The 24,707-nt window shown below is 34.9% G+C and overlaps 1 protein-coding gene and 3 long non-coding RNA genes across 6 annotated transcripts; 3 read left to right on the top strand and 1 right to left on the bottom strand.

Annotated features, from left to right (window-relative positions):
• The first annotated feature begins 650 nt into the window (after positions 1–650).
• LOC116160699 lies at positions 651–4,209 on the top strand. Of its 2 annotated transcripts, XR_004143294.1 has the most exons (4): positions 651–832; positions 1,064–2,355; positions 2,403–2,563; positions 2,666–4,209. It is a non-coding gene; the product is annotated as an uncharacterized LOC116160699 (long non-coding RNA). The 2 variants fall into 2 exon arrangements; XR_004143293.1 differs by having other exon boundaries at positions 2,403–4,209.
• A 2,027-nt stretch (positions 4,210–6,236) lies between these two features.
• LOC116159753 lies at positions 6,237–7,018 on the top strand. The gene is made up of 3 exons (XR_004143044.1): positions 6,237–6,669; positions 6,732–6,879; positions 6,935–7,018. It is a non-coding gene; the product is annotated as an uncharacterized LOC116159753 (long non-coding RNA).
• Positions 7,019–8,040: 1,022 nt separating this feature from the next.
• Positions 8,041–17,806, bottom strand: LOC116160353. 2 transcript variants are annotated; one of them, XM_031473543.1, is made up of 14 exons: positions 17,436–17,806; positions 17,144–17,257; positions 16,670–16,740; positions 14,778–15,035; positions 14,060–14,404; positions 11,962–12,279; positions 10,501–10,956; positions 9,014–10,158; positions 8,759–8,910; positions 8,595–8,703; positions 8,498–8,545; positions 8,358–8,441; positions 8,242–8,301; positions 8,041–8,196 (listed from the first exon to the last, which is right to left on the bottom strand). In XM_031473543.1, the coding sequence occupies exons 2-10, from the start codon at positions 17,190–17,192 to the stop codon at positions 8,600–8,602; spliced, it is 2,898 nt and encodes a 965-aa protein (XP_031329403.1). In that variant the 5' UTR covers positions 17,193–17,257; positions 17,436–17,806; the 3' UTR covers positions 8,041–8,196; positions 8,242–8,301; positions 8,358–8,441; positions 8,498–8,545; positions 8,595–8,599. The 2 variants fall into 2 exon arrangements, with proteins under 2 accessions (XP_031329403.1, XP_031329402.1); XM_031473542.1 differs by having other exon boundaries at positions 17,144–17,806.
• Positions 17,634–20,164, top strand: LOC116160354. Its single transcript, XR_004143190.1, has 3 exons — positions 17,634–19,369; positions 19,416–19,851; positions 19,907–20,164. It is a non-coding gene; the product is annotated as an uncharacterized LOC116160354 (long non-coding RNA).
• Positions 20,165–24,707: the final 4,543 nt, after the last annotated feature.

Raw genomic sequence — 24,707 nt, 5'->3', positions numbered from 1 at the left:
ATCAAATGCTAGAATTAGGATCTGTTGAGATTTTAAAATTACCCTTAATACAAATTTAATTGTAGACGAGCATTCCATACCAACAGTAGAGGAATTATTTTTGAATTTAGCCGAGGGAGACAAATTCACAAAACTTGATTTACAACAAGCGTACTTTACTTATTTACAGTTAGAAGTATGTCCCGAAGAGATTTATCAAAGCATGAGGTTAATGTTTGCTATAGCGGTAACACAATAGAAACAATACTACAAGATATAATAATAATAATATTGCCTTTATTATTCAAAAGAAAAACAAAAGATTTATTCCAGTACATTAAAATTAAGGGCGAAGTTCAGCACTGCGGCAATGCCACAGTCTGCTCTTGCACTTAACCCCCTTAATGGAAGGGATAACGGTCTTTTTAGACGATATAAAAAATTACAGCACCTAATAATATAGACCCCTGCAGAAACTCGTAAACTAAAAGTATTACTGTAATTTTGGTTTGAATTTATAACATATAGCAACAGTTCTTATCCGTACACAACAAAAACGTTATTTTCTAAAATAACAAACATTATTTTACACAATGTCTATATATATATATATAAGGTAATGTGGCCATGTACAGCAATAAGGCCAGGGCATAGTATTTCAATAATTTGGGCACTTGAACCATAGGTGTCAGTAGGTATCCTTAAAAATGATAAGTATATGATAGAAACACGTGCATGGTGGGGCTTTTTGTCAATTGTCTGTTGTTACATGAGCACTTGTAATAAAATATTTTGGCGGGACCTGTACGTATAAGATCTTCGCTCGTTACTAGAGGTGAAAAAATTAAAACAGGTAAGTTCTTAATTTTTTGTTATTTATTACATTTCATATTCAGACCTTTAAAAAGTATCTGTATACTTGCTTTAATTCTATATTTGTGTTTATTCCATTATTATAATAAAAACAAAATTATAGGTTATGTCGAGCAATATGGCCACTTGACATGTAGAGTAATATGGCCATGGCCATATTACTCTACATTCTTTGTGTGTGTGTTTAGAATAATGTTCCATTCATTTATAGCATGCCACGCCGTCTGTGTATGGGGTTGCTGGGTATGTGGAGCAAGGAAAGTATGGATGGTGCTCTAGCATCTATTGCTGCTGGAATGCCACTCAATAGAGCCAGTATTACCTACGGGATACCTAGACGAACCCTTCGAAGGTATGTAGCAGAAGGTAAACAGGAAAAATCATCTCTTGGCCGAAAAACCATACTAACAAGTGCCCAAGAATGTGAACTAGCTACGCGCATCATTCGTCTGGCAGAAGTTGGTTACCCACTTACTTCAAGGGTCCTGCGTAAATGTGTATATCGTTACACCAACAAAATAAAAAACCCTTTTCGTGTGACCACGGAAATGGCAGGGCGCTATTGGTTGTGGGAATTCTTAAAAAGAAATACTCAGAAAGTCACAAAACCTAAACCCAGGCAGGGCCCAGAAACTCAATAAATTTATTGTAAAGGACCATTTTGAAAAGCTTGAGACAATTCTTAAGAAACTCGATATCATCGATAAACCGGAGCGGATTTATAACGTGGATGAAAAGGGCTGCCGCTTGAGCTTACATCATCAACAAAAGGTGCTTGCAAAAAAGGGGGCTCGGCGGGTTCATATTGTTGCCCATGAACACGGAGAAAGTGTCACAATTTTCTCATGTGGCAACGTATTAGGAGCAGCAGTACCTCCAATGGTACTGTTCAAAGGAAAACGAATGAAATCTGAATGGCAAGATGCTCTTCCCCCCGGGGCCATCGCACACATGACACCAAAAGGTAGCATGAACGTTGACACATTCTCCCTGTGGCTTGAACATTTCGCGAAACTCAAAGTGCCTGGACCCTGCATTATAGTCTTCGATGGTGCCAAATGCCACTTAGGGCGGCCGTACACGGACTGCTCGAGCAGTTAGCGGCTGAGCGACGTACACGGACCGCTCGAGCGGTCGGTTGTTGGCTGCTCGAGCTACGCTACCAACCGCTCGAGCAGTTGATTTACCACAGTCGAGTCAATGGATTCTGACGAGGAAGCACTGCTTTTGCTGCTTCCGCTCAAGCGGAGACGACGACGGCGGCGACGTCAAAACAGAAAATTTTGGGTTCATCCAATTTTGGAATTAAGAGAACAACATGGACAATTCCATCATTTGTTTATGGAACTTATAAGTGATGAAGAAAAATTTTTCAACTATTTTAGAATGTCAAATCACTTCGTTTGATGAATTGAATAATATACTAAAATCTAAAATTAAACGTGAAGACACAATTATGAGGAGAAGTATCCAACCAGAAGAAAGACTAGCAGTAATATTGAGGTTTGAAAAATATATACCTAGTAATTATTTAAATTTTTATTCATTAGAAATATTGGAAATGACATCATCGGACAATACTGAAGATGATGAAAGGTCTTCAAATTGAGAATTTTGGTCATCAGCCACTGACGTAGAGGGGCCAGACGCTGATCTAGAGAGGCACTGATGTAGAGGTTGAGGGGCCTGTATTATAACCCCATTGTCCTCGGTAATCATTAAACGATTTCAATTTTTTCTGTATTAACATGGCTGTAACAACAACAAAATATTTATTAGTATAATTGATTGATTTAAAAATATGTTTTTACAGGTATTTGGCAACTGGATGTACATTTATGGATTTGCATTATAGTTTTAGAATAGCATCAACAACAATAGGTAAGATAGTGAGGGATGTTTGCAGAAATATATGGATACATATGAAGGATATGTGTATGGAACAACTAACTGAAGATAAATGGAAAGACATAATAAATGGTTTCAAAAAAACTGCTAAGTTTCCGAACTGCCTCGGTCCCGTTGATGGCAAACATATAAAAATAATACAACCCGCGCAAAGTGGATCGGCATATTATAACTATAAAAATTATTTTTCGATAATACTTCTAGCAGTATGTGATAATAATTATATGTTCACTTTCGTGGATATAGGCTCATATGGAAGGCACGCTGACTCGACTATTTTCGAAGAGAGTTGTCTATATAAAATGTTACAAGAAAAAAAGTTAAATATACCTCCACCTTCTACAATATCACGTTAAGCAAGCGTTGCAGGAAAATTTAATGCGTCCATATGGTGGCAAGAATTTAGCAGAGAAAAAATTAATTTTTAACTATCGGTTATCACGTGCGAGGCGATATATTGAATGCACGTTTGGCATATTAGCTAATAACTGGCGGATCTTTCATAGACCACTTAACGTCAGTGTTGATTTCGCAGTGGATATAGTAAAATCATCATGTGTTCTTCATAACTACGTAAAACAACGAGATGGAAATAAATTAGAGGATACGTTTGAGGGTCTTTCTCATTCTATAATACATTCAACCCAGCAAGTTCGTCCAGGTGGACCTATGTTAACGACAATCCGTGAAGAATTTGCTAATTACTTTGTGAGCGAGGAAGGCAAACTAGATTGGCAATGGAATATGATATAAATCAATAAATATGTGTGTGACTTTATAATATGACATAAACTTAATAAATGTGCGTGTAAAATGACTGACTTTTTTACTTACCGACTTGATTTTTTTCTTGAACTGGTTTTTCATCAAAGTTCTCAATTACTTGGGCGCAAATAATTGCCCATGCATTGTTCTTCTTTATTTTGTCGCTGTGTTCCTTAAGTTTATAGTTCCAAATAAGTTCTTGCGTTTTAATTGCACTAATAAGCGCATCACTATCGCACACGCCCTCCATGTTCAAAGATCAGTCGACAAATGAGACGAGCGAGACAGACAGACGCCGCGAGGCCACAAGGGCCGGGGGGAGATCGGAAAGCTGTCGACTGCTCTAGGTCTAGCGCAGTCAACGGCTCGAGCAGTCGGTGTATGCCTCGCGACCGCTCGCGCGCGGTTGACGGCACGATGGAATTTCGTCATGCAGTTGACGGCTTGAAGCGGTCGCGACTGCTCGAGCAGTCGTGTGTACGGCAGCGAATGAATGACTATAGTTCACCGCGCGGTCGCGGCTTTAAGCAGTCAGTCTCAACTGCTTGAAGCAGTCCGTGTACGGCCGCCCTTAGACCACAGCATCGTAACTACAGCAGATAAACATGACATTACATTGTACTGTCTTCCCATAGTAGGGGAGCTAGCACGAAATCCGCTGAACGAGAATGATCAAAATTTTAACCGATGGAGTTCCATTTTGCCCTATCAGAGTATGCTAAAATCGATCATCTGCCGCCTCAGGTCATATGACTTAAGGCGCTGCGGGTACTTCTTGCGGTACCAATTCTGAAAGGTGGTTTTTAGAGAAAATAAGTTATACACCAAATGAAAACGTTGATAATAGCTCTTAAAAAAATATTTAAAAAAATCGCGCACATTTGATAACTCCGTCAAAAAACAATTCTTAGTCGGTTTTTCACGAACTTTCTACGGATATAACTAGGTTACCGTTGGATAAATGAAGCTGATTTTTTTTACAGACTAATGATAGGTACAGCCAATGACTATGAGAGTGTTTCTTTTTTAAATTTTTTCTCTAATTATAAGATATCTTATTAAGATAATCTTATAATTAGAGAAAAAATTTAAAAACGAAACACCGTTAAGTCATTAGTAGTACCTATCATCAGTCTGTAAAAAAATCAGCTTCATTCGTCCAACCGTAACCTAGTTATATCCGTAGAAAGTTCGTGAAAAACCGACTAAGAATTATTTTTTTACGGAGTTATCAAATGTTCGCGATTTTTTTAAATATTTTTTTAAGAGCTATTATCAACGTTTTCATTTGGTGTATAACTTATTTTCTCGAAAAACCACCTTTCAGAATTGGCACCTCAAGAAGTACCCGCAGCGCCTTAAGTCATATGACCTGAGCCGGCAGACGATCGATTTTAGCATACTCTGATAGGGCAAAATGGAACTCCATCGGTTAAAATTTTGATCATTCTCGTTCAGTGGATTTCGTGCTAGCTCCCCTACTACCAGTAATACGGCACATAAGCTGCAGCCCATGGATAAAGCAGTATTCAGAGCCTTCGAGTATTATTGGGATGACGAAGTAAATATTTTTCAAACCATAAGGATCGTTTCATCACAAAGCAACGGTTTGGAACAATATTTGCTACTGTGTGGGATAAAACTATGACTCCTAGTACATTAAGGCTGGATTTTCATCAACGGGAATTTTCCCATTCAACAAAGATGCAATTCCAGAAGTCGCCTTTGCACCCAGCACTGTTACACAACAAGATCAGGAACGTGTGCCAATGGCCGAAAGCAATCAAAATCGTCCAGTTCAAGGGCACAATGTTATAGATGATGCCATTCCATCAACCTCTGGTTTACAGAAGACAAATCGACGTTGTCTATCACTTACACCAGAAGACAGTTCTAATTCCGGTTCATCTTTTAGTGTGCATGATTCTAGCGACAATGATACGGGTTTAGAATCTGAACAAGATAATGAAGAGTGTCAATTGCGCGAATCTTTTACGGATATGCTGAAAACCCCAGATGCGGCGGTCGTCAAAGCCACCAAATCTGTTCGAAAACCTGCCATTAATAGCAGGGCACAGATTGTGAAAAAAGATTTGTTTGACAAACAGGAGAAACCAATTACACCTAAAATTCATAAAACGGCATCTTTGAATAAAAGATCACTGAAGAAACAGTCTCTTGATCTTAGTGAAAATTCTGGGTCTGGCTCAAAAATCACTCCCAAGGCACCACCAAAGTCTAGACAAACAAAAATCAAGGAATCGTGGTATTGCAAGTTATGCCAGGAAGATAGAGTTGCCGATATGAGGGTATGCGTCGCTTGCAACGTGTATATGCATGAAGAATGTCTTGGCCTTACAGCTAAAGATAAAATACCAAATTTCCTTTGTCCTGAATGTGACCAAAATACCTAATAAAAATTCGTTTGTTTGAGATTTTTGCTTTTTGTTATGAAAATATCGTCTATACGAATTAGACCATGGCCATATTGCCAACACCCTGTCGGTAATATGGTCAAGTGCCATTTTTTTATTTTGAGCTTGAAGATCTGTTTTAGTTAAAAAAAATTAAACTTGAGTTGATTTAACGACCTGTACCTAAGAAAATAGTAAATGACCTTAGCATGGCCATTTTACATATATATATATATATATATATATATATATATATATATATAGCTGTTAAGTTGTTACCTCCGGTACGTTCAGCAGGCGACCTAACCTCCATAACTCCAGATTGTGTTATGACACATCTTTTATCAAAATTACTCTTTATAGACCCCCCTTAATAACAATCCCTAAAGAGGGGTATCAATTTCTTTGATTAGAACATATATATATTTTCTGTATCAAGTATACCAACTTCCTTCCGTATATTCATGCAGTCTATGTATCGTTTCCACCTCCGGCAATGTTGCCACGTTTATGGAGGGAGCAACCGGCACTATATATCAAAGGATATATTTTTATTTATAGATGTGATTTATCAAACAGATTTGAATAGTTTGGAAGTCTATCATTAGGTTTTGTAAGTGATGCTTTATTATGTACTTATAAAACTTTTGCTACAGTAGTCATCGTAAATGAAATCAAAGCCAATGTCATAAATATACACGACTTCAGCAGCAGGAAGCATTTCCATACGGTAAGTAACTATCGCTTTTTAGTTAAAGATATAAATAATTTTAACTTATTTCTCTTTTTCAGATAACACAATTGACGAATATGTTGGTTTAGACCTTACTTGCAATGGTTATTCTAAAAATACTCTCCAGTTTGCTGCAGCAGTCATTGCTAATTTTGACCAATATCGTGAAAATTATTTTCTACTTCAAGGAAGATGCATTTAGATAAGGTAAAGTTCTATCGCTTTCTTTGTAAATTATTAAATTAATTTTCTTTTTTTTCAGATAACAGTCAAGAAGGAATCCATTGGTAATATTGTGTGTATTGTGTTGTATTGTGCATATGGTATGGTTTATGTAAAAGTGTCAATGATTATGTAGTTAATTTAGTGATTACATTTGCTTGCATTGTGTACTTATTTTAGATTTTACATAATAAGACACACATCTCCTTGCTTATGCTAGAAAAAATAAATAGCTTTACTGACTGGATTTTATGTTTATTGCAGTGTTGTAACTGTGTCCAAGATAAGGATGTCTACCATGGGGTTCTCGGACACCATAGAAGACACAAAAATGGTCAAATTAAGGAAAAGTTACTCAATTAAAAAATTTACATGCTGTAAAGACCGCCAGAAAATTCTCCTTACTTCCGAAGATATGCCAGAAAACCGCATTCAGCCGATTTTTTATTGATGTTATTTGAACAGATTAAAAAACGCTTTTTCATTGCCACTATTAGAGTACAAGAAACCGTTGAGAGAGTTAAACAGAAGCAATGAGAACGTGTTTTTGTTACATCTGTTCAAATAATGTCAGCGAAAAATACAAAACGAAATCGGCAAATTTTGGTTTTTCTGGCATATCGTCGGAAGTAATCTGAATATTCTGGTTTCTTTACAGCACGATAACTCTTTAATTGTGCAACTTTTTTCTAATTTGGCCATAGTCGTATCATCTATGGTTTCGGAAATCGGAATCGGAACGTTTGGTAGGTGTAAAGCGTGTATGTTTTGGGACACATCTGATTATGTCTACCATGAAGAGCCCTACTCTAACTTTACTACATTGAAAGATCAAAGCAATTGATAATAAAAATTGTCCGGTGTCCGATAGTAAAATTTCCCGTAATTTTTATTTCAAAATTTCATATAAAACTCTAAAGTTGACTATCTTGAATATCAAAGGCATTGACAAGGTCATCACCGATTAGTTCTCTTGGACTACACAACTTTTCCATTAAACTTTTTTCCAAAAAATATGATCCCATCAAGTTATTAAATAATCTCAAGATAAATGAATCACTTTGTATTGCTTAGCATAAGGTATAGGTAATATTCAATAAGATCATATGTAAGTAGAATTTATTTATTCATTATTTGCCATCTTTATCAAATGTTGTAACTTAGATCGCACAACTAAAACTGTACGATTGATTTCGTACTTTTTGAGAAATTGTTGCATTAATTCTCCCGAAGGATAAATTTTTTTTTTAATATAAGATGCAAATTCTTTTTGAAGTAAATCCAATTCTCGATTTGACCAGCCTAAAAAGCTTTATTAGAATACAATTACTTAATTAAATAGCTTACTTTTTCTTGTAAACTTTTTGGGATTTTTGCCCGCTGGACCGTTACTGGTGACGTCTATGTCTAAAACGGTAACAAAATGTTTTGAAAAACAAACGAATCAACTATAAATAAAATACCTAAAAATGTTTCTCCTTGTTTTTCCTCTCGTCTGATTTCATTCTCTTTGGTTATAGTTTCTAAATCGTCCTCGTTGGGTGTCTCTAAAAATGTTATTAATTAGTTGAACATTTTTTTTAGATTCTTGATCAATGATCACCTATCTGTGGCATCTTTTTTTCATTTCCTTTTCCTTTTTCAGGTTTGTCTAAAAATTTTACTTGGTAAGTATTATAAAATTTTTCTTATTCACCTACTCATATTATATGTTGTGCTTCTTTCTGTTCCTTCCACACTGTGTGTGGTTTTCATGGAATCCTCTTAGTGAAGTAGTTTGTGTGACTTCGTTTATCTTAGTTTGGTTCTCTTTAAATGAACAATGGTATGCTGATTCTATGTCGTTTAGTAATACTGTACCTACCTTCTACATTGTCTTCCTCCGCGTATTCTAAATCCGGATCGATATTGATTTCCGCTAAAGATTTTCCTTTATATTCTAATGGCAAACGACCCTTTTCCATCATAAGAAGCAGTTTGGATACCTTTGCAGTTTGATACAGATCTACAGGCAGTCTAAAACAGTAACATTTACGTTTCCTCCAAATGTGCAATGCTCAACTAACGTTAAATTTTACATTATTTGTGCCAAGGTTAAATTTTAAACAACAAAACTTACTCATAAAATTCATCGTGTGTTTTTTGGGTGTGGCCCATAAAAGTAGAGAATTGTTTAGCTTCATCTTTTGATAAATTCAGCAGCTGCATTATTGTTGCTATATGTTTTCTAAGTTTATTGCTCGTTATTGCTGCAGGAGCTTCCAGGTTAACCATCGTTGCTAAATTCCTAATTGCAACATCTCCCTTTCCCCACTTTATCTTGCTACCAGGCATCGCAAAAGCATACTCGTTGTCATTTGGAATATATTTTTCTCGATGTTCTAACAGGACGCCCATAAAATTTTGAATTAGTTCTGGGATTAAAATTACAACTGGCCTTGAACCTTTGCCACCAGTGACAACTCTCTTATACTTAGTCGTTAACGCCTTTTCCATTTCCGTTAGAGCATTTTCAAAATCTTTAATGTTGCTTTTTTTTCCAATTGTATAATCCTTAATTTTTAAATATTGTACATCTCCTATGCGTCTTCTATTAAAAACAATAAGCAGTGACAGAGTACACTGCACAAGTAATTTATAGGTATGTTCATTGTCCTCTTTCATGTGAAATTTATTCTGGCATTCTCTAGCTATTTCCATAATCCCATCTCTAAACTTCTTGACGTCACTGACCAACGGTAACAATAAAGGTTTTTGCCATCTCTTTTCAAGCAAATCTTTGTTTGCTAAAGAGGAAATTTCGGTATTCCATCGTGAAATAACTAACTTTTTAAAATTTTTTATATCCTGCAACCATCTTTGAGAATCATCGGTAGATTTACATTTAAACCCCTTGCTTTGCTTTAAAATCAAATGAGTGAGTTCATCACACACCATCTTGAGGGAAGTTCCAAGATGCATCGCTAGACTAGGTGCCTTAAATGTTTTCTTTTCAAAATCATACCCCACAATATGTCGGACGGCCGTAACCACGTTATCAAAATTTTCGGGGTGTAATAAATCTTTAAAGGAAGTTTCTGGTCCCTTATTAAGAATTCTTCGATAAGAAATCAATAATCGTGCAAGTTCTCGCATTCTGTTACTACATGAAATCGCCATCCTCTCTCTTTTGTGTTTCATAAGGTAAGAGTTTCCAAAATGCACGATAAGGAGGTCTCTTTTCGCTTCGAAAGCGATGTCATCTCCTTTCATAAGATTGAAGACCTATCAAATAGGGTAATTACTTAAAGTATTATTAATTAATTAAATTTAACATTAATAATAATCTAAAAGTATTAATTATTCCAGTATTGCTCATACATAATTAATTTTTCAAAAATGTAAAAATATAGTACCGTGCATTAAGATAGAAACACCAAAATAAAAAAACTTAAAGAAACGGTAGGCGCTTCGATAGCAAAGTTCTCATCAGCAGCGACCAACTGCTGATGATAACACCGTTGCTGTCGAAACGCGTACCTACTTTTTATAAAAGTTCTTTTTTTGTAGTTTTTAGATATGGGTCCGATTGTGTCACATAATAAAATATTGTTATCTTTTACTTACTTGCTCCTTCACATTTAACCGGGAAATAACGTTAGTTGGGTCCATTGCACATGCAGTAATAGTCATCGAATGAGATATGTGGTTTATTCTCCTTTCACTCGAACCAGTAGCAATATCCTGGGATTTACATGACTTTGCGTGCCGTTTTAAGTAGCTTTTCAAAAATAACCCCTTACAATATACGCATGGATAATATTGTGCTTTTCCTGTTGACCTCTTGGGATCAGTACGGTTAGGGCGAGTGGTTCCATTTACAAATAACTCAAAGTTCGTATTGTTTCTAAGTAAATGAAGAGCAATGCGCCTTTGTTTACTTTTTGTAGGTAACGCTAACATATCTCTAACATCTTTTTCTGAATAATGATGTCTCTCTAAATGACGGACAAAATTTTTTATTAATACGTCATTATCGCAATAGTTGCAACGATTAATTTTTCGATGTGGCAAGCGGTTTTTCTGAAACAAATGTATAGTTTGTAACTGTAGATAAGTACGTTGTGTTCGTTAAAATGTCACCCCGAGTGACAATGCATAGCGTCTGTAGTATTTTAGATGCATCTTTCAAGATTTTGTGCTGTTCGGTAATGTAAATAATTAATTATTATATACGTTCTATTCACAAAACCGGACGAGATGCATAACAATAAACATAATTATAGTATACAGGGTGGACGACCCAAATGGAATAAATTCATTATTTCGGTTGCTTATAGAAAATCCTGAAACACGTAGAACTTAAATTTTATGTTGACATTCTTCAACGTGAAAATGTTATCCCTACATTTAACTTCTTTCGAGGGATAGCTAAAACCCCAAGCTTTTTAATTGCTCTGAACTACTCTTCATCCTCTATCCATAAATGAAATTGTTTTCAAATTTATTGCAAAAATTCACATAAAAGAATAAAATCATCCGATACCGGAATTCAGTAATATATATTTTTTACGTGAGCAATACGTTAGAAAAAACTAACATTTTTTGATAGAGAATGAAGTCAGCTTTCAAACGGTATATAACAAGCCCATACTTCACCTTTATACAATTGGGGTTTGTATCTGTCATTCAAAGGGGGTTGAAGATAGGGATAATATTTTCACGTTGAAGAAAGTCAATTTATAATTTAAATTAGACGTGTTTTGGGATTTTCTTGAATTAACCGAAATAATGAATTTATTGCATTTGGCTTGTCGACCCTGTATACTATAATTATGTCCATTGATTTGAAATCTCGGTCGGTTTTATGTATAGAACGTATGTATTAATTAATTATTTACATTACCGAACAGCACAAAATCTTGAAAAATGCAACCGACCTACTGCAGACGTTACATTACGCATTTCCACTTGGGGTGCAAAATTTGTGTGTATGTAATTAAAGGAATGAGAGTTGCAAGTATTCTAAATAAAAGTAACTTGAGTAGGAAATTAGAGATACCTTGATGATTATTAATATGTACCTACCTTTACAAATACCGTTTCTGATAATGGCTGGTCAATGTTTTTGTTACTAGATGCGGTTTTGGGTTTACGAACTTCAGTTTTGATATCGATGGCATCAGATGATACACTAGATGTAGAAGTAGTGTCTGAGGCTGGGTCACTGATTTGGTAATCTCTGTCTCTGCTGTCATCATTATCAGAACTTTCTGCCTCTATTGTATTTTGGCTAAACTCATTACAGGAATTATGTGGACCACCCGTAAAACTTTCACTGATCGATGGCTTTGGGTCAAAAATCTCAAAGTTTTCTTCTAAAATACCTTTTTCTTCATGTGATATCTAAAATTTAGTGATGTTATACAATTACATATCTATTAATTTGAAAGAAGTGCGAGTGTGACCCCCGAAGTTCCCATCTTAGGTTTTTTATTAATACATTTTTTTATCTTTGATTTTGGCATCAATTTTTGCTTTGATTTTTTAAAAATACCCTAAAAATTTTTCTCGCGAATTTCAACTTTGTGGAAAAATTTACTTCAGCTACATTGAAGCAAAAATTAATGCCAAAATAAAATTTTGAACAAAATTATTAATAAAAACATACGATTTGGATTTCGTTGATTACACTGTATAGTTTCAAGTCATGCAAGTGATTATTACACTTTAAATTTTAAAATAGCGTTTTTAGATAGAGTATGGAGATACCGTTGAAACGATATACCTATCACAAGCCCATACTTCCCAATTATAAAATTGGGGGTTACAACTGTCACTCGAAGGGGGCTGAAGGTAGGGATCATATTTTCACGTTGAAGAATGTCAATTAATAGTTTAAATCTGACGTGTTTCGGTATTTTCGATAAATAACCGAAAGAATGAATTTATTCCATTTGGCTTGTCTACTTTGTAGGTATGTAACTAAAGGAATGACAGTTGTACGAATTTTAAACAAACGTAAACAACTTGAGTAGTTGTTTATACAGGGTGTTACACGACCGTTCGAAAAAAAAATCGGGTTGTAGAGGGCATCAAAACAAGCACTTTTTCCAAATAAACTGAGGGTCCAACGTGTTTCGTTTGGGAGCCACCCCCCAAAGAGTGTTGAAATCTGCATTTCTTCTTTAATTTTTTTCTCAGCAACCATAAGAGTTACAAAGTCGGGTGGCATGTCTTTGAATAGGTTTTTGGGTATGCTCTTTCCGATTTTGCAATTTTTTTTTCAAAATTCCTACCCCTAAAGGGCGCACCCCTAAACTAGGGTGCAAAAAAAAATTCTGATTTCGACGAAATTTGGTATCTGGGGGTTTTTTAACATGAAAATCACGAATCTGAAATTAGTTTTTGAAAATTCGAAAAAAAAAGTTCCACTGCAATTCTTGGGGTGACAACGAAAATAGAGATAATTCCACGAAATTTGTTGTGTACATACTAGACGAGTTACGGAACAAAACTGTCGAACAGTTTTTTAAAATAACTTTTCAAACAAAAGTTATACTCACTTGAATGTTGGTCCGTCGGGTCTAAAAGTGTACACATTCTACTAGTCACTAGTAGCAAGTCGTCTAATTTCGCGTGTAGTTACTTGAAAATATCGCAAATAACAATAAATTAACGTTCTGTTTGAAAAGTGATTTCAAAAAACTGTTCGACAGTTTTGTTCCTTAACTCGTCTAGTATGTACACAACAAATTTCGTGGAATTATCTCTATTTTCGTTGTCACCCCAAGAATTGCAGTGGAACTTTTTTTTTCGAATTTTCAAAAACTAATTTCAGATTCGTGATTTTCATGTTAAAAAACCCCCAGATACCAAATTTCGTCGAAATCAGAATTTTTTGCACCCTCGTTTAGGGGTAAGAATTTTGAAAAAAAATTGCTAAATCGGAAAGAGCATACCCAAAAACCTATTCAAAGACATGCCACCCGACTTTGTAACTCTTATGGTTGCTGAGAAAAAAATTAAAGAAGAAATGCAGATTTCAACACTCTTTGGGGGGTGGCTCCCAAACGAAACACGTTGGACTCTCGGTTTATTTGGAAAAGTGCTTGTTTTGATGCCCTCTACAACCCGATTTTTTTTTTCGAACGGTCGTGTAACGCCCTTTATAATATGTACTTACCTTTACAAATTCCGTTTCTGATAATGGCTGATCAGTGTCTTTGTTACTATCTGCCGTTTTAGGTTTAATATCAGAGTTGATATCAATAGGATCATATGATACAATAGATGTTGAAGTAGTCTCTGAGGCATTAATTTGGTAATCTCTGTCTCTTCTGTCATCATTATAAAAACTTTCTGCATTTTGGCTAAAGTCATTATGGCTTAATGGATTAATACTGATGACTGATAATATTTGCACTTTACAGGAATTATGTGGACCACCTGTAACACTTTCACTGGTCTGCGGCATTGGGTCCGGAATGCCAATCTTTTTTTCTAAACTGCCTTTTTCTTCATGTGATATCTAAAATTTAGTGATGTACTGCAATTACAAAAAATCAAATAAATTGAAAGAAAAAGTTATAATGTGACCAGTAAAATTCCCACCATTGCTTTTTAATTAATACATTTTTCGATCTTTGATTTTGGTATCAACTTTTGTTTTGATCTTTTTGAAAAATACCCAACAAAATATATCTCACAAATTTCAAATTCGTGGCAAAGTGTAGGTACTTAGCTGCATTGAATTAAAGCCAAAATAAAAAATTTGAACAAAACTATTAATAAAAAAATACGTGATTTAGGCTTCGTTCATTACACTGCAAACGTTCACATAAATGAAATAATTTAAGTGTATTAACTAGATAAAAACAAAAACAACTTCATAATTTCGGTACCTTAGGTTTCGAAAGTTGTTGAACAGGTATTATTATTGAAGTGCATTCACTAGAAGTGGTATCTGATACATATGAACAAGAGCAATTTGTGGAAGTACATGCCGCAGCTTTTTTGCATTTGTCAAAAATCGTCTTCAAAACTTCATCATCCTTTGTAGGGCGCGTATTTTTTGTCACCTCAAGAGTCGTTTCAGGATCTATATTTTCCTTACATACATCATCATTACACTCATCAAATTGACTCTCTTTAATCCATGCCTGCAACGGAATTCAATACATTATCGAATCAATTGTAAATATGCCGCATCGAAAAATACGCGATTATGCCAGCTTTAGGGTTAAAGGAATATATTTGTGTACATTGTAGGTGGAGTCATTAGTAATAGTATTAGTATAGTACAGTGAGTATAATTATGATAAAAAAGCAAACGTTTTATATAAAGTGTTCGCGCGAAAGCTTTAAATGAAATGATATCTGGTGTTTTAAAGAATATGGACTTGAAATTTTCGAATTTCATCAAGGACGTAGGTAAGAAATTAGTAGCATATGAAAAAATTCGATACAACTGAATACCTAACGATCCTCAAGATCGTTTTTGGGCTGTAACTTTTTGGCACAATAGTCTACTCAGCTTAAAAAATAGCGAATCTTTGTATATCCTTAAGAACATGTGTAACTAGTTTCAAAGCGATCGAACGTTTCTAAACACAAGGACAGACAGACAGCACTCGAGGTGCGTACACACAAAATTACATGTAAATATCTTAAGGAATAAAAAAATTGGATTGAGCATGCGTAAAACATTTTTTTTGTTTTGGCATTAGTTTTACTTTTACTCGAAGTGCCTACACACAAGATTACATGTAAACATCTGAACAAATAAAAAAATTTGATTGCTCATGCGAAAAACGAATTTTTTGATTCGGTTTTAGTTTTAATTTTACTCGAGGTTTACAAAATTACATGTAAATATCTTAAGGAACACAAAAATGGGATTGAGCATGCGCAGACAATTTTTTTTGTTTCGGAATTAGTTTTACCTTTACTCGAGGTGCCTACATTCAAAATTTCATGTAAATATCTTAAGGAATACAAAAATTGGATTGCGCATGCGCGAAACAAATTTTTTGATTCGGTGTTAGTTTTACTTTTACTCGAGGTGTCTACATTCAAAATTGCATGTAAATATCCGAACAAATAAAAAAATTTGATTGCTCAAACGAAAAACGAATTTTTTTATTCGGTTTTAGTTTTACTTTACTCGAGGCGCCTACATTCAAAATTTCATGTAAATATCTTAAAGAATACAAAAATTGATTTGCGCATGCGCAAAACAAATTTTTTGATTCGTTGTTTGTTTTACTTTTACTCGAGGTGTCTACATACAAAATTACATGTAAATAAATAGCTTAAGGAATAAAAGAAATTGGATTGAGCATGCGCAGAACAATTTTTTTGTTTCGCCATTAGTTTACTTTTACTCGAGGTACCTAGGTACATACAAAATTACACGTAAATGTCTTAAGGAATAAAAAAATTGGATTTCGCTTGCAAAAACAAATTTTTTGTTTCGGCATTCGTTTCACGTTTACTCAGGTGCCTACGTACAAAATTTCATGTAAATATCTTAAGAAATAAAAAAATTGCGCATGCGCAAAACAAACTTTCATTTGGCATTAGTTTCACTTTTACTCGAGGTCCCTGCATACAAAATTTCATGTAAATATCTTAAAAACAAAAAAAAAATGGATTGGGCAAATACAAAAGTTAGGTTGCGCTTTTGATTCTGCATAGTTGCTTGAGGTTTATGGAATAGTTACTTACACAGAAAACGGGACATTCATATGTTCTTTGTAACTAGAATTATAAAAGAAACACTTTTGGTACTTACAGAAGTTCGTGTATGGCGTAAATCCTCATCCAGTTTAAGTGGTGGCATTGGCGGCGACTTTTCATTGTTTTCTACAATATAAACATTACTAAGATTGTTCGAGATAAATTAAAGTACACTAATACAGTCGAAAAGCGCAAAACACGTATTAAAAATATTGACATTGTATATTAGATTTCGATATAATACGGAAAGTATATCGAAAGTTTAAATTTTTGAAAAACTGTTTTCGCACATTTTAAATTCAAAACGAGAACTTAAACAAAATATCCACATATTTCGTATAATCAACATTTCATAACCGCCCCTTATTGCCGTTGAATATGCGTTGTATTTAAAAATTCCCAGTTAAGCATTTCATTGCGATAACTTATTGCACGTGCAATAACTTAATTGTTCAGCAAATTATGTTTTATAAAATGAATAAAGTTTGCCTAATTATCTATAAGAACATAGTTAATTAGAAATACTTACCGTAATTGTTTCGCGCCAATTTAAGAATTAACTTGCTCCTTCGATGCATGGTGCTCGGACAGCGTTAACATTCATAATATTCAAAATTAAATAAGCACGTATTGCGATGCGATGCTGCCAAACGTGGGAGGCGATAACGTACGAACCATGTAAAAGAGATATTGTTAAATATAGGCGGAGGTAACCTCACCCTTCGTGCATCGTTTCCGTATATACGCAGTGATACACCAGCGCCGGTGTTATATATGTGAACTATTTCAAAAAATTGCATGCTTATAGGCTTCGATATCACCTCCAACATAAATTTCGTATTTGAGTTAGTACTGTCTTCTTATCGTGGTTTCTGTTGAAAACATAGAGAAACGTTGTTACCTCCGAAATCGGAGGTAACAACGTTATATATGAGGGAAGAACGTACGGTACGTATCTATTTTGGAGGTAACTTGGTACTCTCAATATGTATATATATATATATATATACTTGTGAACGTATAAGTCGAAATTGGCTGTTGCGCTCTACACATTAGGTGAGTACAGTGTTTATTAAGGAAACCTAACCTCTGTAAGCAGTTAAAAGTATAAAGTGGACTTTGATTGTGACGTTGGCCATCTCTACCTAGGACTCGGGATAGATGGCCACCAAACGGAAGGGATAGATTACCACTTATTTTTCTTTCGTTTCCCTACAGTTTAACTCATTTCCGATTAAGTAATTGCAAAAACAATGCCGACGGAGTATAAAAGACTCTATTCAAATCGTGGAAATTATACTGAAGAAAATCTTAGGCTGGCATTTGAAGCTGTGAAAAACAGTTCTTCTGTAAACGGTGCTTAAAAAAATTATGGCATTCCTAGGAAAACCCTTGAAAGGAAAATAAAGAAAAATGTATCTACGACTGGGAAAATGGGACCTGACAGCATGTTGAGGGAGGCCAATGAAAATAAATTAGTGCTACACATTAAAAAGGCACAAAAATACGGTTTTCCTATGACGGTATCGGATGTTTTTAATAAAATTATTAAGATGATTTAAATTCAAAATCAATCGATTAGATCCATCTGGCTTAGGTACAAGAAAATTGTATATACTGATAGCCCTCCTAAGCAACAAATCTTGGATTATATTATTTAGGATTCTTTTTGTGACCATTTTGGTTCTACAGGTACACCACGTTGACTTGGTTTAGTATGAAAGGGAATATAAAATCCATTAATATAGGACACTATCCTATTGTCAATAAATAACTCACTCCCATCTAAAGCAAACTGTTTGAGTCTTCCACAAGGACTACTAACCTCTAATGATCCCTCTGTCCTTGTTTGGATTGGAAATGTTTGTAACGTTCCTGCCTCTTCAGGTGAGTGTAAGCTGGTGCTTCTGCAACAACGGACGTTTTTCGTTTCCTTGTTTCGAAGGTAATGACGGTCCAGAGAATATACGCTTCTTAGGTACCTATATTTGATTTGCAGATTTTTCCAAATCTTTTACGGTCTTTATGTCCAAATCCAAATAACCACTCGGTTATGGAAGTATTTTTAAGGTATTCCGTAAATCCTTATTTAAATTGAGTGCGATCAGGTTCCTCCGCGATATGGAATCGGTATGGTAGATGTCACTCAGCAAACGTCCTACATCGTTCAAAACTTCAATGTATACGATATGTGTTCTCCGCTTCCTTCCTTAATTAAATTTGTGACAACACCAGAAATCGCAGCACTTAACTGCGGTTGAAGTTGACTCAATCGTATGTCTCTCCGAAATGTTCCGTCTTGCACCGCAACTTTTACCTCCGGGTTAATTTTTGGAGGTAACAAATCCGGGCAGTTTTTCGGTGGAAGATACTTTTTGATTAGATTTGTTTTATGTCTTCCGACAACCCTAATTTTAACAATTTTGTCCAGCCAAGTCCGGATGGAATGAATCGGAAAATCTTTTTTTCATAATGTCATCTTCACCTAACAGAGTTAAAATAGCTGGCGGAAGCACGTCCTCAGACTCGTCTTCACGAAGCTCCTGAATTGTTTCATCTGCAACGCCAGATAATTATAAGCAACAAATCAAAACCCCCGGCCTTACACAAGCAAAAACTATAAAGCTTGTAATGGGCAAGACCGTATTAGATTATAAAAACCAATATAACAAAGACATAACTGAATTTACAGTCGGTCTTCTAGGGTAAGGACCCCATTAGTGTCACCCTAGGCACAAGAACTCCAGCACACTAGGTATAGGTACCTATGTTAAAAATTTAACAAATGCGAAATAAAACAGGTTCACCTCACTCGGCGAACAACTGTACGTACTCACCGACAGCTAAAAGAAGGCAATACAGCCAACAAGTGCCACACTAGGCACGTTCACCTCACTCGGCGAACAAACTGTACTCGATGACAGTTAAAGGAAGGCAATAAAGACAATAAGTGCCACAGCAAGCACGTTCACCTCTCTCGGCGAAGTAACTGTTCTCACTGACAGTTGTAAAAAGAAAACGCATTCCAACTTTCTACCCCGGCTGAGCAGTCCAACAAATCTGTATCTGCTACATCCTCATTAACACCAGAAGGGCCAGGCGAAGATAAGCGTGACAATCTTTCACGTACTCTTGACGGCGAAAAAGGTGACCGGCTACATTCGCTACCAAAAGGATACGGAGACGGTGATTTCCACCGGCATCTTATTTGTTTTTTCTCAACCTTTTCTACTCACGGTAAGTAGAACTTAAATCTTTTAGGCATCAAAGTAATTACTTATTTTCCTATCAGAAATCGAAATTTGGGACGTGGTCCCTTTCGAATTGTGGATCGACCGGGCCGCAGATACCCCCAAGACGGTCATCGTGAAAAATTTTGAAGGAACACCCCTATTTGTGACAACGGTTCCCCCCACCGGCCCGCCTATCATAACATCATTTGGGCCGATCACATTCACCATGCGTGAAACCAATAATACACTGGAATTTTTTTTCATAAATACTTTTGAATAAAAACTTTCCGATTTCTATTACATTTTATTGCCTTTTAAAAATAAACCCTTTACCAAGCATTTCGTTTTAGAATAAAAGATAACACACCTTACATCCATTCAGTAGTCATGTATAAAACGTTAATAATAATGGGTTAAGTATATCGTTTTGTCTATAACAGGATTTACTTTGTAAAAGATTCACCAAGTTATGGGAAAAAAATTCACATCATTCGAAAACTCTTCGATCTAGGCTTATAATTTTTATTTAGTAAATTTATTCAGTTACGTAAAGTAATAAAGGAAAATAAATGAATCCCATTCAAAAATAGCTAAGTGTGTGTATGGCTGTCAAGCGCCTGCAACCCTTAACGCGAACACGAAACAATGACTAAATACGAGTGAAGTGAATGTTTCTGTCCATTTTTACGTTTTATGAGAAAGCTGTTTCATTCTAATTTAACTTAGAGACATCCAAAATTCGATTATTATTTTTATAATCAAACTCACATTCAAACGAGAATTATTACAATAATAAATTGTAAATCCATTAACTTTTACGCGTATTTCAAGTATGTTACTCATACACCGTCTTCCATTAAGACGTGTTAAATCATGTGTAATTAAAATATTCATAGTAATTTAGTGCAGTAATAAATTAGACATCCATTAACTTAATACAGTCGAACTATGGCATCAAAATAATCATACGCGATTTATTCCATTAAGATTGAATACACTGTATATAAAAGGCATTGATTAAAAAATACCTACTTTACTATCTAAATAACCTAAAAAAAGTTAAACGACCTCATTTTTTAATAGGAATGGAACTAAATTACCTAAAAGTGTTTTAATTTTATTCACAACCCCCCGCCTTAAATGCGCGCAACATCTTATCTTTACGTTCATCATTTATCCCATCCCTTAGATTCCCATTTTTCTTAATTCCATATAAATACAGACTCTCACATAAGATATTTATAGTACCTAACATATTTCGTCGTGGTACATTCTACAATGGGGCATCGCGATAAGTTTAAATCTTTAAGACACTGAATTACTTACTTTTTTTTCTTTATCAGAAATCGAAATATGGGGTTATTGCCCACCTGAGTTGTGGATCGACCGGCCCGCAGATACCCCCAAGACGGTGATGATAAGAATAGGTGGAAATCCAATCTTTTTGGTAACCACCCCCCACGCCGGCCCACCAATTATGACGACATTTGGGGCTCTTACATTTACAATGAGGTGCATTAACAACACCGTAGAATTTTTTTTTATAAATATATTTGATTGAAAGATGTCTATTGCATTTTATTTCCTTTATTTTCTTCCAATGAATCGCTGTAGTGCCGATAATCATAAGATCAAACGAACTTACCCAAGTGATGTTCGATCCTAATTATATGAAGGCCTTATCGAATTTACAGTAAAAGTAAGTATTCACGTCACTGTAAAACTTTCATACAACACAAAGATGCTACATCTTTCACACGGGAAAAGACAGTCTGGTGAATCAAGTAATGTGCTTTTTTTTCAGAAGGATGCTTGCCCTTCTCCGCCCTCCGAAGGTTTCTTAATGTAAAACTGTTTGCACTTGATATTTGTATTTTATCTTTACCCATAAGTGTCCACTTAACTAAAATTTTATGATTCCTGAAAATCCGAAACAAATGTATTAGTATAGATTACGTTATTTCAGACCCTTATTGAACTGAATAAGGAATGAACGACAGTTTTACGATGGTTTTTTTCGCGTTTCGGATCACATTACAATTAATTGTATAAAATTCCCTATAAAATATGTACCTAGACCCCTTTTGCTGTGATCGATAGGTGAAATGAAATGCTACTTCCACTTAAATACGTATACGCGAATTTGTATTTATCACAACACCTAATTATGGGTGATTTTGCTTTACGTAAAACGGATTGGCTTGATTACGTTTATTGCTTAATGTGATTTGAAGTTCATAGACGACGATTCATTTTTACTTATTTATTATATTTAGGTCCAGGTTTTTTTTCCCTATTAATTATAGGCATCCATTAAGCACTACTGCTATGTTTACTTTAAATTAAATTATTATCACTTTATAGAGGAAGACATATTTGGGCATGTAATAAATTGTAAATGCGTTATGTTCCATTAATTGGTAACACTTTAATTTTTTTCCTGTATGTAAAACGCATTAAACTTACTTTACTACATAAATTACCTCACATTCCCTGCGCTAATTTAACTACATCAAACCCAAATTATTATAACAGCGCTCGGGTAAACTGTCATTTAATGACAAGCACGGTCTACAGAAAATGTTCCTGACCAGTTAATACTGAATAGATTTCAAAAAATTAAGGACCAGTTAAACGAATGCACTGTAATTTACTCCGGCGAAATTTTGCTAAATTTTTGTTTAACAGGGTAGCACACTCATGAACGTTGATGTTTTTCAACTTCATTGTAAAGTGAAATACCCGAGCGCTGTTCAGGAAATTGGGTATTGCATATCGATCGCTTAAGTGCAAAACGTCGTAACCCACCAAAATTTCAAAAAATCGTTTTTCGCGCCATTCGAATCATTTGCCTCACGTGCAGATTCTAACAAATCGTCGTAACTCACAATCGCCTAGAAAATGCATTTTACGCGCCAAAACAAAACGTCGTATCAACAAAGTGCTTAAATTGGTTTGTTAAACGTCGTAAGCCACAATTTGTGAATGCGTTTTACAGTGTCAAGTCACAAGTGCATCTCGACTCAATATATTAAAGTGTTTTGTACCGTTATTAGGTAAGTTTTATGTTAGTTATAGAATTTATCGTGTAATAGTTTGCTGTGTTTACTTTTTACATAAAATATTTTCTAATTTTTCCACTATTACCTTAATTCAATTGAATAAAACGTGTTCAGTTCGATACGACATTTTACGTGTTGAGAACTTACAACCTGTATTTGCGGCTTACGACATTTTGTATCCCTTGAACGTACCTACCGGTAATTATTGTTCCAATTCTGCCTAACTTTAAATTGCGTTTTGATACCAAATGTGATGTTACCTAATCATTAATTTTCGATTTTATACATATAATCCCGTACCCACCGCTACTTTTAAACCTTAAAACTGATTTTAAAATTCATGCAATTTTAAAGGTCAATTTAAGACAAAGAATGAGTAGGTACCTATTTTGATCTTTCAGGATGGCATACCGAACATTAAAAATTATGGCTCTCGCCGCTGCTATTAATTCTGATAAAAACAAGACCCCTGATGGAAATCATGTGAACTTTGAAAATCATGAACACTCAACGTCGAATGAACCACATTTAACTACTCTACAGCCTGTATCATTAGACTTAGATGTTAACCAGCATGTCATGTTGGATGAGATTCCTGTAATATTTGACGACATAAATCTTACAGAAGATAATTCGTTACAATACAATGTGATAAGTAACGAAATTATCCTTCATTCAGTTGATGGAGGAAGTAATGAAAAAAATGTTGAGGATAGCCATCAGACTGCGCAGGTAAATGATCATGGTGGCAGTGTGTTGAACTAGGTAAGTCTGGCAATCATTTTCTTTTTGTGTTTCAGGAGATACTACCAGACGACCACATGAATAGGAAAAATATTAATCTAATAGAAGCGATTGAATATGACGATAAAGAAAAACACGATAGTGAAATTCAAACCGATTATGTGCCAGATGATCAAGACAGTAGCAGTTCAACTGATGCAACGAAGAATGAGGAACAATTAACGAAGAGACCTGTTAAAAGAATTAGGAAAAGAAAAAAAGACACATCCACATGGAAGAGACTAATTAATAAGAAACTGAGAATGGAGGGTAAAGAATATAAGTCTACTATAAAAGATCAGCAAGGAAATGAAGTGAAGAAGTTTGCTCGAAAATTAGGAGTTGTATGTGAGTGCAAGTCCAGCGCTAGATTTTGTAATAAAATAGATGAACAAGTAAGAATGGAGATATTTGAAAAATTTTGGAAATTGAATTGGGAGGACAAAAAAAGTTATGTCAGGTCCCTTGTAACTTATGAAGAAAAAAAAAGATGTTATGTACAGGATGACTCTAGAAGGAAGGGGTCATTTTATTATAGCGTTCAAGTTGGAATTAATGTAAAACTGAAAGTATGCAAAAAATTTTTTCTAAGTACCTTAGGACTAAAAGAAAGGTCAGTGAGAAGTTGGGTGACGAATGAAAGTATACATGGGATGCCGAAGTGTAAAGAAACTCAAAGAACTCGCACTCATCAACAACGAAAGAACTACGAACTAAAAGGCATCATGACCAGATTTATAAATTCAATTCCTAAATTACCATCTCATTACTGTCGAGCAAATACTAAAAAATTATACTTTGAGGAATCATTCAAAAATAAAACGGAGCTCTACAATTTATACAAACATTACTGTGAGGAACAACAAAGTACACCGCTTTCTATCTGTGTCTTCATGACTACACTGACTGAAATGAATATTTCCATTCATCGTCCAAAAAAGGACCAATGTGATCTCTGCTGTTCTTATAAAGTACAGCAAGTTTCGGAGGAAGATTATCAACATCACATAGAAAG

The sequence above is a fragment of the Photinus pyralis genome, unplaced genomic scaffold (assembly GCF_008802855.1).
Source record: "Photinus pyralis isolate 1611_PpyrPB1 unplaced genomic scaffold, Ppyr1.3 Ppyr1.4_LG1, whole genome shotgun sequence".
NCBI lineage: Eukaryota > Metazoa > Arthropoda > Insecta > Coleoptera > Lampyridae > Photinus > Photinus pyralis.
The sequence above is the reverse complement of the archived record's forward strand: the minus strand, read 5'-3'. Positions and strand labels throughout refer to the sequence as shown.